This window comes from Artibeus jamaicensis, unplaced genomic scaffold (assembly GCF_021234435.1).
Source record: "Artibeus jamaicensis isolate MK-2021 breed Jamaican fruit bat unplaced genomic scaffold, CSHL_Jam_final contig_402, whole genome shotgun sequence".
NCBI classification, from domain to species: domain Eukaryota; kingdom Metazoa; phylum Chordata; class Mammalia; order Chiroptera; family Phyllostomidae; genus Artibeus; species Artibeus jamaicensis.
In genome coordinates this window covers 5,012,385-5,027,045 of record NW_026521818.1, presented here as the reverse complement: position 1 = coordinate 5,027,045, position 14,661 = coordinate 5,012,385, and the positions used below count along the sequence as shown (strand labels likewise).

At 34.2% G+C, this 14,661-nt stretch overlaps 1 protein-coding gene across 1 annotated transcript in view; it reads left to right on the top strand.

The window, feature by feature from the left end:
- Window positions 1–14,661, top strand: part of TMEM232 (transmembrane protein 232) — a 171,280-nt gene that overhangs the window by 62,519 nt on the left and 94,100 nt on the right. The window contains exon 10 of the mRNA XM_053665278.1: window positions 1,528–1,706. Within this exon, the coding sequence (XP_053521253.1) occupies window positions 1,528–1,706 (179 nt within the window). The remainder of the gene's footprint in view (window positions 1–1,527; window positions 1,707–14,661) is intronic.

Genomic DNA, 14,661 nt, shown 5'->3' with positions numbered 1-14,661 from the left:
ATTTTAAAAATTGATTTGACCACTTAGTTGTAGCCTCAATTTGCAGTTTATACATTCTTTTCTAAAGTATCAACAGCGGAAAGGACAGAGGGTGACTTCGATTTGAAAGCTGCACATATGTCTTCTCCCATTTTCAAAATGTGTACGTACTTTCTCTTCTGTTTCCTCCTCTACTTTCTCAACCTTCTAGTTTCTTCCTTTCCTGTGAATGGATTAGAGGCTGGGATTAGAAGAAGTACTTGTCTCAGTTGCAAAGGCTGTGTCGTGTGGCATAAGATTAGGCCAGGCTTCACCTGGTTCCATCACTAGCCAGCTGCATGATGTAAGGAACTTTTGCACCAACCCGAAACTCATGTTCCCTTCTATTATTCTAAGTATAATATGGTCTGCACAGCAGGATTGTAATGAGGACTAGAATAAGGGCACCTAGTAGGTACTCTCAAGTGTTCTAATTATACTCATAGTGATTATTATTATTATTTGCCTAGATTATAAAAGTCTAATTGAATTAGGAAAACTTGAGGATTGTGACTTTTCAGACTGTGACCTTCTAGATTGTGACTTTTCAAGGAGGGTGTGAATGAGTTCCAATATCACCAGGATTTGGAGCGAAAGTACGATACAGACTTTATTTGGCTTTAAAACTCTTTCATCTCCCTTTCTGAGCCCTCTCTTCCTCTTCCTCACCTCACATATACTCAGTAGTATCATTGCTAACTTAAGTTCATATTCCCTTTAAGACCTGTATTACTTCATTTTCCAAATTTATTTATCCTGTCATTACTTAAATTAGAATTCTCTCTACCTGAGTAGTGTTGCATAGCAATATGCCATCTAAGTGGGAAATAATTAGCATAAAGAGTAAAGAGAAACTTCTCCTTTTCTGCAAAGGAAATGAAGATTTTAAAAGTAGAACTGGATAATTTATGTAAATATCTAATAGATATATAAGTTTTAGAAGTGACTTAGACTTTTTTCTCTTTCCTGATTCACCACCCTCTTCCCCCTATTTCATTTGATTTATGTATCTGTTGTAAAAAAAATCTTATAGTCTACAATGAATCAGAAATTTTTGTTTACTTCTCACATTATTTTCAACACTTCATTCTTGGTTCAAATGCTTTGTTTCATAGGTTGATCATTCTTATAACAGCCAGTGATTTTTCTCCTGTTCCTCTGATTTATTATAAAAATCTATCATGGTGCTTTAAGTATTCATATTGCCTTGAACAACTTCCTGTTTACTTCAATTCCAAAGATTTGTTTTTAGTACCTAGTTCACAATTTACCCGTTTAACGTTTAAATTTATGATGTATGATATTAGTTGGGTGAAGTTCATCTTTTCAAATTGTTAGCAATTTTCAAATGATCTCTGATTTTTAAAAAATTAAAGAAGTCCAAGCAGTGAAGAGTAAAAAACTTGGAATTGCAAACATTAAGCTATTAATAAAATTGGTTCCTTCTTTTTCTATATTAGTAAGATTAATACAATGATATTTTCCCAAATAATATTTCTTTTCAAACAGGTGATCAAGTGGTATGGATTGGATACTATGGCATAGTGTATAACCTGGTCAAAATGTCATGGGAACTCCGAGGAGAAGAGGAACAGGATGGACTTAGAAACTTAATATGGCAAACGTTGCAGAAAATAAAGGACCTTGAAAAAGATGGGCGGGTCCATATTGCAATAAATATAGCTAAGGTAAGATAAAACACTGGGCAATAAATTGGTTCTTCTATCAACAGGAAGCATGTGTCCTTAGGAGAAAGGTATGTCCACAGTCAGTGAGTATCAGTGATACAGCTGAGAACACAACTTTAAAAATTTAATGCTGACCTATTTTTAGTTAAAGATAAAATGGTAGGCATTCTGAGTAAATGGCTTGAAGAAAGGGGTTGCTTTTTGGGATTGTCTTGCTTTGGGCTTGTCCCTTTAAAAAGCATTTGTAAGTACACTGACTGTGAATCTCAATTTGCAAAGGTTAGCCTGGGTTGGTGCGTAATTTTCCAGCTTCTGTATTGGTAGTGAATTAATTCATTCTCAAAAGACTCTCCACTTGTCTAATAAATTATTTAGTTTCATATGCATGTGTGTGTGTGTTTTCTTTCCAGCATTAGACAATGTAAATTACAAATCTGGACTAAATAACACTGAAGTTGTTTCCCCTAAAGTTAAAAATGTGTAAGTTCTTGTTTTTTTCTAGTTCTATTTAAATGGCAATATAGATTTTTCTTCACTTTCAAAAAAATCATTACAAAATTAGCTATCAATTTTTTATAAAATACAAATATGATTTTCTAGTGATGCTTTATCCAATCACTGAAAGTTTCTGGTTCTTTCTAGCTTTTACAGATGCAATTATCCCAATATTTTCAATGTCCTGTTTTTTAATAATAATTATGGATGTGAATTAATGTTAACAGGTAAGAAGAGCAAATAAGGAATTCAGTCTGCCTAATTGATTGTCAAAGTGCATGGGTGGGTCATAGAGTAGTTACATTCAATATCCTTAGTAGACCCCTGGCTGGTGTGGCTCAGTGGATTGAATGCCTGCCTTCTAACCAAAGGGTCCCCGTTGGATTCCCAGTCAGGGCATGTACCTGGGCCACTGGCCAGGTCCCCAGTAGGGGGTGTGAGAGAGGCAACCACACATTGACGTTACCCTCCCTTCCCCTCTTTAAAAATAAATAAAATATTTAAAAAATGATTATTATTAGAAAAAAATCTTAAACTTTGATTTTTAACCATAAGTCTGATTTGGAATATGGAAGACTATCCATCCTTTTCTCTAGATTTTTAATATCTTTTACAGAAAAAGGACACTCAAAGAGCTGCCTACTTGAACTACATTTTGAGGATTTCGTGAGTTTTTTTTAATGCAACTGTGCTCCAGCTTAGTCCTTGGTTTGGACTGAGGAGCACAAAAGAAAAAGAGAAACAAAGGCAATTATTATATAGATTACAGAAATGACCACTATATCACCCAGTATCACCTTTATTAGGATTTGGGAAGTAAATCCTTCTTAGTTTCATGTACTCTTGGAACCTTATTATTGATTTTATATAAGCAGTTTCCTGGAGCTTAAAAAAATAAAAGTAAAATTTCTGGCCAGTTTCTGACAGAAATAGAGAATGCTGTGTATTCATCTCACCCACTCTTATCATTTTCTTTTTGTTTTTTTTCCATTTCTGTGACACTTTCAATTATTTATATTATTCTCTGCCTTTATAGCTATTTTTATATGCCACTTCACATCTCAAATGGATTATACTTTAAGTAAATAAGCCAACTCAAATTTGTCATTTCTATAATTAGAATTCTATTCATATGCCTGTTTCCAGGTTTAATTATTTGGTATAAGGTAGTCTTTTTTTTCTCCCAAATTTTTGTAAGTATCTCAGATAACTACATTTGAAATGTATGTCAGTTAATCAGACATACGAAATATTTTTTAGATGCTAAATCCAATCAGAGACCTATTACTCAAGCAGTCAGCACTGAGAGTAGAAGAATAAAAGCAAGAGAAGAACCAGCTAATTTTTCAGTGCTCAGTGAGAATAATTCTAAAAGGTGTTTTCAATTTATTTTCATAGTAAATGTGTGGGGAAGGCAAGTTTTCCTCAGAGCAAATCTAAATTACACATTTCTAAAAGCAGTTATACTAATTTAGGTACAGTGAATATTTAATATAAGAAATAAGGTTATTTTATATCAGGTGAATTAAAAGATACAATTCACTCTAGACCTGCTTTATACAAAAGTTAGTTAAGATAGAGGTATTTGGATTACTAAACAATGAAATAAATGATTTATGGATATAAGTGATAAACTAGCTAGCTGGTGATTTTGAAATATCATTTAACTTATTTCAAACTTCCTTACTTAATACTAAGGTACTATAAGTATGTAAATGAGAAATTATATAAAAGCTTTTACTAAAATCTGTAAAAATATGAAATATGTATGTGTTGAGTAACTAAGTCTATTGTGCCATACTGAAATCTACAGAGGAAACAAAGAAGTCTAAAACATGGACATTGACACAATACATTTTACTGTCTCACCCAGAAAACACAGTCTCCAGAAATAGCACCAGAACAACACAAATGGCTAGATGCATCAAAGTTCATGGCATAGGCTGAGAGTTCAGATAAATGTTGTTTGCTCTCTAACTTTAAAATTAAAAAAAAAAATTAAGTACATTTTATTGATTATGCTATTACAGTTGCCCCATTATTTTTCCCCTTTATCCTCCTCCACCCTGTACCTCCCTCCCTCCAGTGTTCCCCCTCCTTAGTTCATGTCCACAGGTTATGCCTGCAAATTCTCTGGCTTCTCCATTCTTATATTATTCTTAATAGCCCCTCTGTCTATTTTGTATCTACCGATATACTTCTTATTCCCTGTGCATTTCCCCCCCTTTTCTTCCCTGTTGATAACTGTCTAAGTGATCTCCATTTCTACGGTTCTGTTCCTGTTCTAGTTGTTTGCTTAGGTTTTTGTTTTTTGGGTTAGGTTGTTGATAGTTGTGAGCTTGTTGTCATTGTAGTGTTCATAGATTTGATCTTCTTTCTCTTAGATAAGTCCCTTTAATATTTAATATAATAAGGTCTTGGTGATGATGAACTTCTTTAACTTTATCTAATCTGGGAAGCACTTTATCTGCCCTTCTATCCTAAATGGAAGCTTTGCTGGATAGAGTAATCTTGGATGTAGGTCCTTGCCTTTCATCACTTTGAATACTTCTTTTCAGCCCCTTCTGGCCTGAAAGGTTTGTTTAGAGAAATCAGCTGATAGACTTATGGGGACTCCTTTGTAGGTAACTTTTTTTTTCTTGCTGCTTTTAAAACTCTCTTTATCTTTAATATTGGGCAATTTAATTATGATGTGTCTTGGTGTGTTTCTCTTTGGTTCCAACTTTTTTGGGATTCTCTGGGCTTCCTGGACTTGTATGTCTATTTCCTTCACCAGATTGGGGAAGTTTTCCTTCATTATTTTTTCAAATAAGTTTTCAATTTCTCCTTCTTTCTCTTCTTCTTCTGGTACCCCTATGATTCAGATCCAAATCCAAATGTTTGAATTGTCCCAGGGGTTCCTAAGCCTCTCCTCATTTTTTTGAATTCTTGTTTCTTCATCCCATAGTAGTTGACTTTTTATTTCTTTCTTCTGTTCCAAATCATTGATTTGAGTCTCAGTTTCTTTCCCTTCATTGTTGGTTTCCTGTATAGTTTTCTTTATTTCACTTTATATAGCCTATACTTCTTTCTTTATTTTGTGTCTGTATGCAGTCATGTCTTTGAGCATCCTGTTTACCAGTGTTTTGAACTCTGCATCTGATAGATTTGCTATCTTCTCATTGCTTAGTTCTTTTTCTGGAGTTTTATTTGTTCTTTCATTTGGGCCATATTTCTTTGTCTCAGCATACATATTGTTACATTATAAGGGTTGGAGCCTTAGATATTCACCAGGTCGGGACAGCCCATGTGCCTGCACTGTGGCGCTGTGTGTGGAGGAGGGGACTGGGAGGGAACAATGCCATTTGCTCAGCTCTTGTCTGGCTTTTAGTCACTTCCTTTGCTACCCACAAACAATTTGGGCCCTTCTGATGCTGATTCCCAGGTGGGCGGGTTTTGCGTATTCTAGGACCTTTCGGGTACCTCCCATGAGACTGGAATTTCTCCTGACACCTCAACCTCCACAGCGGTTTTGAAGCTTTATTTCTCCACATTTCAACCCTGAGTTGTTTGGGTGTCTCACTCCCCTGTTGTTCCTCCTGCTTTATTCGCACATGAATATGGGACTGCCCTTTCTGCAAGTGACCTCCTAGCCCACCTGATCCAACAGCTATTGTCTTTCCAGGCATCCTCTCTGCCCTGGCTTCCCATCTCCACCCCTCTCACCAGTCTGGATGAATGTTTCTTCTTTAACAACTTGGGTGTCAGACTTCCATAGAGTTTGATTTTCTGGCAGTTCTGGTTGTTTCTTGTTTTGAAATTGATTGTTGACCTGCTTTTGGTTTTGCAAGAAAGCAAAGTGTATCCACCTGTACCTCCATGTTGGCTGGAAGTTTATAACTTTTTTCTTGTATTAATAAGGAATAAGTTATTGTCACCTTTAAGTAGTATTTGAGCTGGAAACTTAAATGATAAGTTAAATGAAATGATTTAAGGGGTAAGGTTGAAGAGAGCATCTTTTAGACAAGAAAATGTCATGAGCCAAGCAGAAATAAGAATATTGTAAGAAAGCTATCAGTTGATTTACCTAGTTGGGAAAAAATGGTTTGGATTGAACAGTAAAGGCACTAGATTGGAATAATGTGCTTGGGTTACCAAACTAAGGTATTAAAGACTTAGGAATGTTTCATAAAAATAGAGATGCTATGTAAAGGAATTCATTTTAGGAAAAAATTCCTTCTTTTTGAGTTTTAATGGTTCGGTAATTTTTGTAAGATAAAACTCACATGTACATTTTCCTGTATATATATTTTAAATAATGAAGTGCTACTTTAGAATTTGTGGTAAAAAGACTAATTGAGCCTGATTTATTTAAGACTCCTCATATCCACACCCTTGCATCACTCCCTCCACAGTCAACTTCTAGGCTTGACTATTTTGCTTGATTTGAACCATAAGACAATATCAATGTCATATAAGTGAGAATTTGAAAAAGGCTTACACATTGGCACCTGCTGTCTCTTGTTCTCTTCAAATCCTGTAACTTCTTTGTGGATAAGCCCAAGTTAAGCAGGTGGAGGATTGGAGACAAAAATTAGCAGAGATAATCCATCCTAGCTGATTCACTGCTCCTTCCCAAGACCAGCCAGTCCTCAACTGTCCTAATAGCTGATGATGGGCGCATGAATGATACCAAAAGACCCATTCTTTCCAGATTTTTGAAAGGTGAAGTAACTTGCTCATGGAAAGTTACTGTAGTAAATGACATTGTTTGATATTATGTTGAGTAATTATTGTATTCCTAGGCTAAAAATAAACACTTGATGGTATGTGATAACATTATAAATATTGTATATTTGCCTTGATGTTATTTTACTTAAGATTTTGCTTCCACATTAATGGGTAAAATAGTCCATAATTTTTATTTCTTATATTATAAAATTTTGTACCAAAGTTATACCAAAATAAAGGAATGAGTTGGGAAAGTGATTACTTCTTTCTCTATCTTCTTGAGGAATTCTGTAGTATTGTCATGGCTGCTTCCTTAAAAAATTTTGTAGAACTTACAAGTGAAGCCACTTGGTTATGGATACTTATTAAAAGGTTTTTAATTGTAAAGTAGTTTTTTACAGTTTATTTTTCACAGTTATATACCTTCCTACACTTTATTTTTCTTGTATTAGTTTGGCATATTTTCCCTAGAAATTTGTCCCTCTCATCTGTATTTTAAAAGATATTTTATAAAGTTTCTAAAATATCTATGATAGTTTAATGTCTTTAGAATCTCTCATGATCTTCTCCTCTTTATTCTTGACTTTTGTTACTTTTTCATTTGCTATCTTTTTAATCTATCATGTCAAGGATTTATGAACTTTTCTGTCCTTTGAAAAACAACTCTTGATTCTACTAATACCAATTCTGTATATTGTTTTCTCTATTTCTTTAATATCTGATATTAGTGTTCTTTTTCCTTCTGCTAATTCCTGTGTACTTATTCTGTTGTTTTTTAAAAAACTTATTGAACTAGATTACTTTTCATTGAATTATACAATTTCTCTTTTTTAATATATTATTTTAACACTATTAATCTCCCTCTACATATAATTTTAGATGTATCCTGAAAGTTCTGATAAATAATATTTTAATTATCATTTAGTTCAAGAGTTTCTAATTTCTACTATTTCCATTTTGAACAATGGGTTATTGAAGTTTATGGCTTCATGTCCACATATATGGAGATTTTATTATTATTTTATGATTTCGATTTATTATTAATGTTGCTGTGTTCAGTGACAATACTTGACAATACTGTCATCCATATAAAATGTTTTTTTGTAAAAAGTATACCTTTTCTATTATGAATAGGACCATGCTAGCTTTCCTTTTTAAGGGTACTTTTGAATAGATTCTTTTGAATACATGGTAGACCTATCTCCATCTTCTTATGGCAAGTCCTCTGAATCCTTATATGTATATCTCTTTGGAGAAGTAGTATGTTTTTAACCTAATATTATTGTCTTTTCCTTTGAACTCATTTGATTTATACTTAATATCATTGCAATATACTTGTGTTTATGTCTTAATTTCTATATCTTGTTATTTATTGTTCTGTTTGTACCTACTGTCCCTTGTCCTCTTTTTCACACTCTCATTTTATGCCTTTTTGGGGAAGATTTTTTCATTGTCCCACTCAATCCACCCCTTTATTTGCTTGGTGGTTACACATTCTTTTACTTGTTAACCCAGATGTTACAAAATGACTCCTTGATTTATTGAAGTATAATGTAGAGAAATTTTATAATTTCCTGGACCATAAAATGGTCTTGTAATATTTTAACTCCATTTATTACTTACACATTTTTCCTGTTAAGCATTTTAATTGTGCATGTATGTGTATCTGGGTATGTTTGACGTGTGTGTTTAGATTTCAATAATTAACATTGTTTTATACATTATATTCTTTAGATTTACCCACATATTTACATGTTTCTTTCCCTACTCTTTCTTCTTGAATCTGACCTTCTATATGGGATTGTTTTACTTCTCAAACAAAACCCTTTTATACTCTTTTCATGAGTATCTTCTGGTGACTATTTCTGTCACTTTTACCTGAAAAGATTTTTATTTAATTTGATTTTGAAGCATAGTTTTAGAACTAAGAATTCCATGTTGTTATAGATATGATGTAAATTTAAATGTCTAATCAATTGTTGTGTTTATTCTTTTTCTAGTCAGTGTTTTTTCCCTTGGTCATGAAGATTTTTTAAGTGTATTTAGTTGGTATATTTTTAATATCAAATGCATAAAAACATCTGTACTAGGTTTCAGAGGTAATAATGTCTAAACTAATTCTCTTAAATTCTCCAAACCTAATTATTCAAAGACCAAAGTGTTCATACCTGTGCAGTTCTCTGTTTTTCTCTGATGTCCCTGCGCTTACTTATTATTCTGCTCTGTTACTTCCTTGTGATCTAATTTTCCTAAAACCCACAGCTGAAAATTCTCTCTTTTTATGCTTAATTTCTCTGAGGAAAATAATAGTCATATCTATTTCAGATTTTAAAAGCTGCCTTCTTAAGGGAGTTAATAGTGATACTGTAGATAGAATAAGTTAAACAACTAAACAGCAAATATATAATAATATAAAGCAAAACAATTTCAAAAGATAGAGCATACTTTTTAAAAATGAGCACATTTAGTCTATTGGTTTAATTTCTTAAAGCAAATATTCTGGATTTATTAAAACTATATTTTCTTGTCGGAAATAGTCTAAATACTTTCTATATCAGTATCTTTACAGGTGTGTTTAACTTCATAGTAAAATGTGATCATGATAAGCTCAAGATTTCCTTTCTTTTTTGGGAGGGAGGGACAGTGTCATGGCAAGACTATTTACAATAATAAAACTACAGAGGTTATTTATCCCTGAACATTTTTAGTTTTTTCTTAATAACTAATTCCCACATTCCATGGAACCAGCATATCATTGCCCTGTGACACCTCCTTGGGCAGTATGTTTTACAGTATAAATTAGCTAGAAGCTTTCTTATACAGTTGTAAAAACTCTGCCAGTCTTCATGTGCTGCCTCACTGCTCAACATGAATAGAGACTAGCTGAAAAAAATCTATGCAGAAAAGGCTTGTGCCTCAGCTGCTTTGAACTAAATAAAATGGATATTTTACTCCTACTTCAGTTAATGCTGATGAGTGTATATAGGACAACCTCTATTTTTTCTTTCCTTTCTTGACATCTGGGTCCCAGAACTTTACTCATGTAAAGTAATCACCATATTACCTATACAGAGTGCAGACAGAGCCTTCACTGTAAACTAGTGGTTAGTGACAAGGATTTATTTTTAAAGGTTGAGTATACTTGAATCTTTATAAAATTAAGTAGAAATTATCTTTTCATACTTTAATAATAAATATGCAATTCATATGATAAATGATTGAATTTAATAAATAAGAGCTTTTACTGAATGTGTCCATTTACCTATATAACTGGAAAATCCATTACTAACTATATCATGTGCTCCTGTGTTTTGTATGTTTTTTAATCCATAATAACGTTAAATCACTTACAATTCTTGTTATATCTGTTTGTAAAATTTGATGTTTAATGGAGGCTTGAGGAGAGATGAGATATTTAATAGCATATTTGAGATGAAAAACAATCCTAAAGAGATTCCTAAACACGAGCCCTTCAAGTGACGAATTCAATATAAACCCAACTGTTGCCCAAGTATTTGGAAAAGAAATAAAAAACTGTCATATACTCACAGTGGCATAATAAACAAATGTTAATTGATGTGTTTTGTGTGAAATGCTTCCAGGGAGACTTGCAATGAGCAGGGCTCTTCTGTATAGGCAATTCAGCAGCATATGTCGCACACCTAGGAGAAGCCATCGTGTATAAATGCTTTATGCCATCTGGTATATGACCGAAAATATCAAAAAGAAATATGTACAGCTAAAACGAATAGGTGACTTTATTTAGAATACCTTTGACTCATCAGGTAAAGCACTTCGCGGTTTAACATTTCATGCTGAAATCTTTAAAATAAGATCTATTTTCATTCTTAATGCTATTTCCAGGCTTTTAATGTTCTCTATAAAGCAGTAGAAGAGAACAAACAACACTGTTACTCTTTTCTCTCATCCTCCTCCACATATGCCTTCTCTGTTGGCATAAATGAAAACTGAGTTTGGAAAGAGATGTATTTTTGGAAGAATAAAGTCTTTTTTGATACTTTTGAATAGAACTCCAAGGTAACAACTACATTATTTTAAGAGAACAAAATATTTGTAGATCTTTTGCAATTAATCAGGCACTGTGCTAAGTATATTATATTAACACATGGAAGCTGCGTAGCTCTTCACTGCCACCATCAGCCATACAGAGGGGGAATCTGAGTCTTAACAGAAATAAAATAAGTGATATGCCCATGAGTGAGCTTAACCTAAAGCTTTTCCCTGCCATTTCCACTGTGCTGTGCTCTTTCTAAAATTAAATATAAACAGCAAACTAACATTTATTGAGAAAAGATTTGTATGCCAGATATTGTGCTGGAAAATATATTCAATTTTTGTGTTTAATCTTTTTAAGTATATTTTATTGATTATGCTATTATGGTTGTTTCATTTTCCCCCTCCTCCCCCCCCCCCCCCCCAGTATCCCCCTTCCCTCTAGTAATTCTCCCCTCCTAGTTCATGTCCATGGGTCATGCATATAAATTATTTGGCTTTTCCATTTCCTATACTGTTCTTAACATCTCCCCATCTATTTTTTCCTACCAATTATACCTTTTAATCCCTGTACCTTTTCCCCCTTTTTTTTCCCTATCTCCTCCCAGCTGATAATCAGATATAACCTCCAAATCTATGATCCTTTCCCTGTTCTAGTTGTTTGCTTCATTTGTTTTTGTTTTTATTTTTTAGGTTAGGTTGTTGATAGTTGTGAGCTTGTTGTCATTTTACTGTTCATAGTTTTGATCTTCTTCTTTTTCTTAGATAAGTCCCTTTAACATTTCATATAATAAGGGCTTGGCAATGATGAATTCCTTTAACTTGACCTTATCTGGGAAGCACTTTATCTGCCCTTTCATTCTAAATGAAAGCTTTGCTGGATAGAGTAATGTTAGATGTAGATCCTTGCCTTTCATGACTTTGAATACTTCTTTCTAGGCCCTACTTGCCTGCAAGGTTTCTTTTGAGAAATCAGCTGATATTCTTATGGGAACTTCTTTGTTGGTAACTGTCTCCTTTTCTCTTGCTGCTTTTAAGAGTCTTTCCTTATCTTTAATCTTGGGTAATTTAATTATGATTTGTTTTTGTGTGTTCCTCCTTGGGTCCAACTTCTTTGAGACTATATGAATTCCTGGGCTTGTATGTCTATTTCCTTTACCAGATTGAGGGAGTTTTCTTTCGTTATTTTTTCAAGTGAGTTTTCAATTTCCTGCTCTTCCTCTTCTTCTCCTGGTACCCCCAATGATTAAGATGTGGGGATATTTAAAGTTATCCCAGAACTTCCTAAGCTACTCCTTATTTTTGTGAATTCTCATTTCTTCATCCTGTAGTAGTTGACTGTTTGTTTCTTCCTTCTGTTCCAAATTGTTGATTTAAACTCCAGCTTCCTTCCCTTCACTGTTGGTTCCCTGTGGGTTTTTCTTTATTTCACTTAGTGTAGCCTTTATTTTCTTCCTGTATGCATTTGCTGGTCTCAATGAGTTCTCTGAGCATCCTGATTACCAATGTTTTGAACTCTGCTTCTGATGAATTGGCTACCTCTGTTTTGCTTAGGGTTTTTTTTTTCCCTAGAGTTTTGATCTGTTCCACCATCTGGGTCACATTTCTTTGTCTCTTCAATTTGGCAGCCTCCCTCTGTTTGTTTCTATATATTACATAGAGCTGCTTTGACTCCCTGTCTTAGAGTACCTATTATATTGTAGGGTCAGAGTGTTAGGTATTTGTCAGGGAAGAACAACCTGCTTGGCTGCTTTGTGACTCTGTATGTGTGGTAGGGGTCAGGAACAATGCCTCTTGCTTGGCCCTTTTCCTCTTTCTAGTCTCTTCATCCTTTCCCATATGTGACTGGTGCCCCTCTAGCTGTTGCCCTGGTGTTGGTTCCCAGAGCAGGTGGGTTTGAGTACATTCTAGGATGGTGGGTGTCTTTGAATGGATTTTCCTGAGAGACTGGCAGTTACTTCCACCTCCACAACCCTCACTGGTTTTTTAATAGCCAGAAGTTATGAGACTTTCTTTTCTTAGCACTAGGCTGCACATTCTGGCCTGCAGCTGGGGTTGCCAGCTCTCTGGGTGTTCCTCCCAGGTTTTATCTGCCACACATTAATGTAGGACCACCCGTTCTGCTGGCCACTGCCACCACTGCCTTGCCACTGCTGCCTCACTGCCACCATACTGCGTCCTCTCCACCTCATCTCCCTGTTTCCGGCTCTCCTACTCACCTGGAGTAATAGTTCTTCCTTAAATCCTTGGTTGTTGGACTGCCATACGGTTTGATTTTCTGGCAGTTCTTGGGTGTTTTTGTTTTGTTTTAAGGTTAGTTGTCATCCTCATGGTTGTGTGAGGAGGTGAAGTATGTCCATCTACTCCTCCATTTTGGCTAGAAGTCCCTCTTGTGTTTAATTCTAATGATAAATCAAGAAGAGGGCAGTATTATTATTGTCCTATGTTAGGAATAAGGCAATGTGCTCACAGTGGTTAAGTAACGTGCAAAATCTGACAACTAATAAGCCAATAAATGAAATATTCCCACTAGTTTCTTTTTAACCTATTATTCCAGTCCTTCTGAAACTTTAATGTATATGTGTGAACAGGGCCCGCTTTTCTGTGTTTGTGACACACATGATCTCAGGAGGCAATGATGATGATGACTGTCTGAGGACCACAATTTTAGTAGCAAGGAGTTACTCATGCTGTCCTCTTTTGTAAGATTTTATGACTCCTCTAGGAAATAATATTTGATATGACCAATAAATCACTTTTATTTAAATATTGAGGTTTAAAGAAAAAATACCATTTTTTCCACAAACAAGTTAAACAATCTCAGCTCTAAGATTATTTAAAGAAAGGTAGAGAAATAAAAGAGAGAGAGACAGGCAAGAGATGGAGATAGAATTAGCTAAGAATTGTGTTGCAATGGCTTAACATCCCATTTCTTTCTCTTTTATTATCTCATGTATAGGGTAGTGTGAATTAGCTTAAATTGTGGTATCTTTGCTACATCTCTCTAATTATTGACAGAAAATTCAGAACTCTGGAGAAGCTTTCTTTTCTTTTTTTTGCTACAACATCATAATTTCTTGAGAGATTTCCCATTGTGTTGACTTAGCCATCATCCTACTAACCTACATTAATGGCAGTTTTTACCATCTTTATGCCTAATACAAAGACATACTCCTTCATATGGTTAGAATACATGTGTGTGAGTAATGTGTTTATATTAATAGACAGAAAAAGCAATTGAAAAAATCCAGCAGACATTTATGATAAAAATTCTTAGCAACATTGGAATACAGGGAACATACCACAACATAACAAAGGCCGTATATGACAAACCCATAGCCAACATCCAACTCAATGGCCATAAGCTACAAGCATTTCCTTAAGATTGGGAAAAAGAGAGGGATATTCATGTTCATCATTTTTATTCAATATTATACTGGAGTTATATATAGCAATAAGATGAGAACAAGAAATAAAAGGTATCCAAATTGGAAAGGAAGAAGTAAAACTGTCATTATTTGTAGATGACATGATTCTGTATATAGTAAACCCTAAGATTCCACCAAAATACTATTATAACTAATAAATGAATTTAGTAAAGAAGCAGGACACAAAATTAGTATTCAGAAGTCAGTTGCATTTTTACATGCCAACAATAAACTATTAGAAAAGGAAACTAAAATAACAGTCCCATTCACAATTGCCTCAAAAAGAACACGATACTAAGGAATAAATT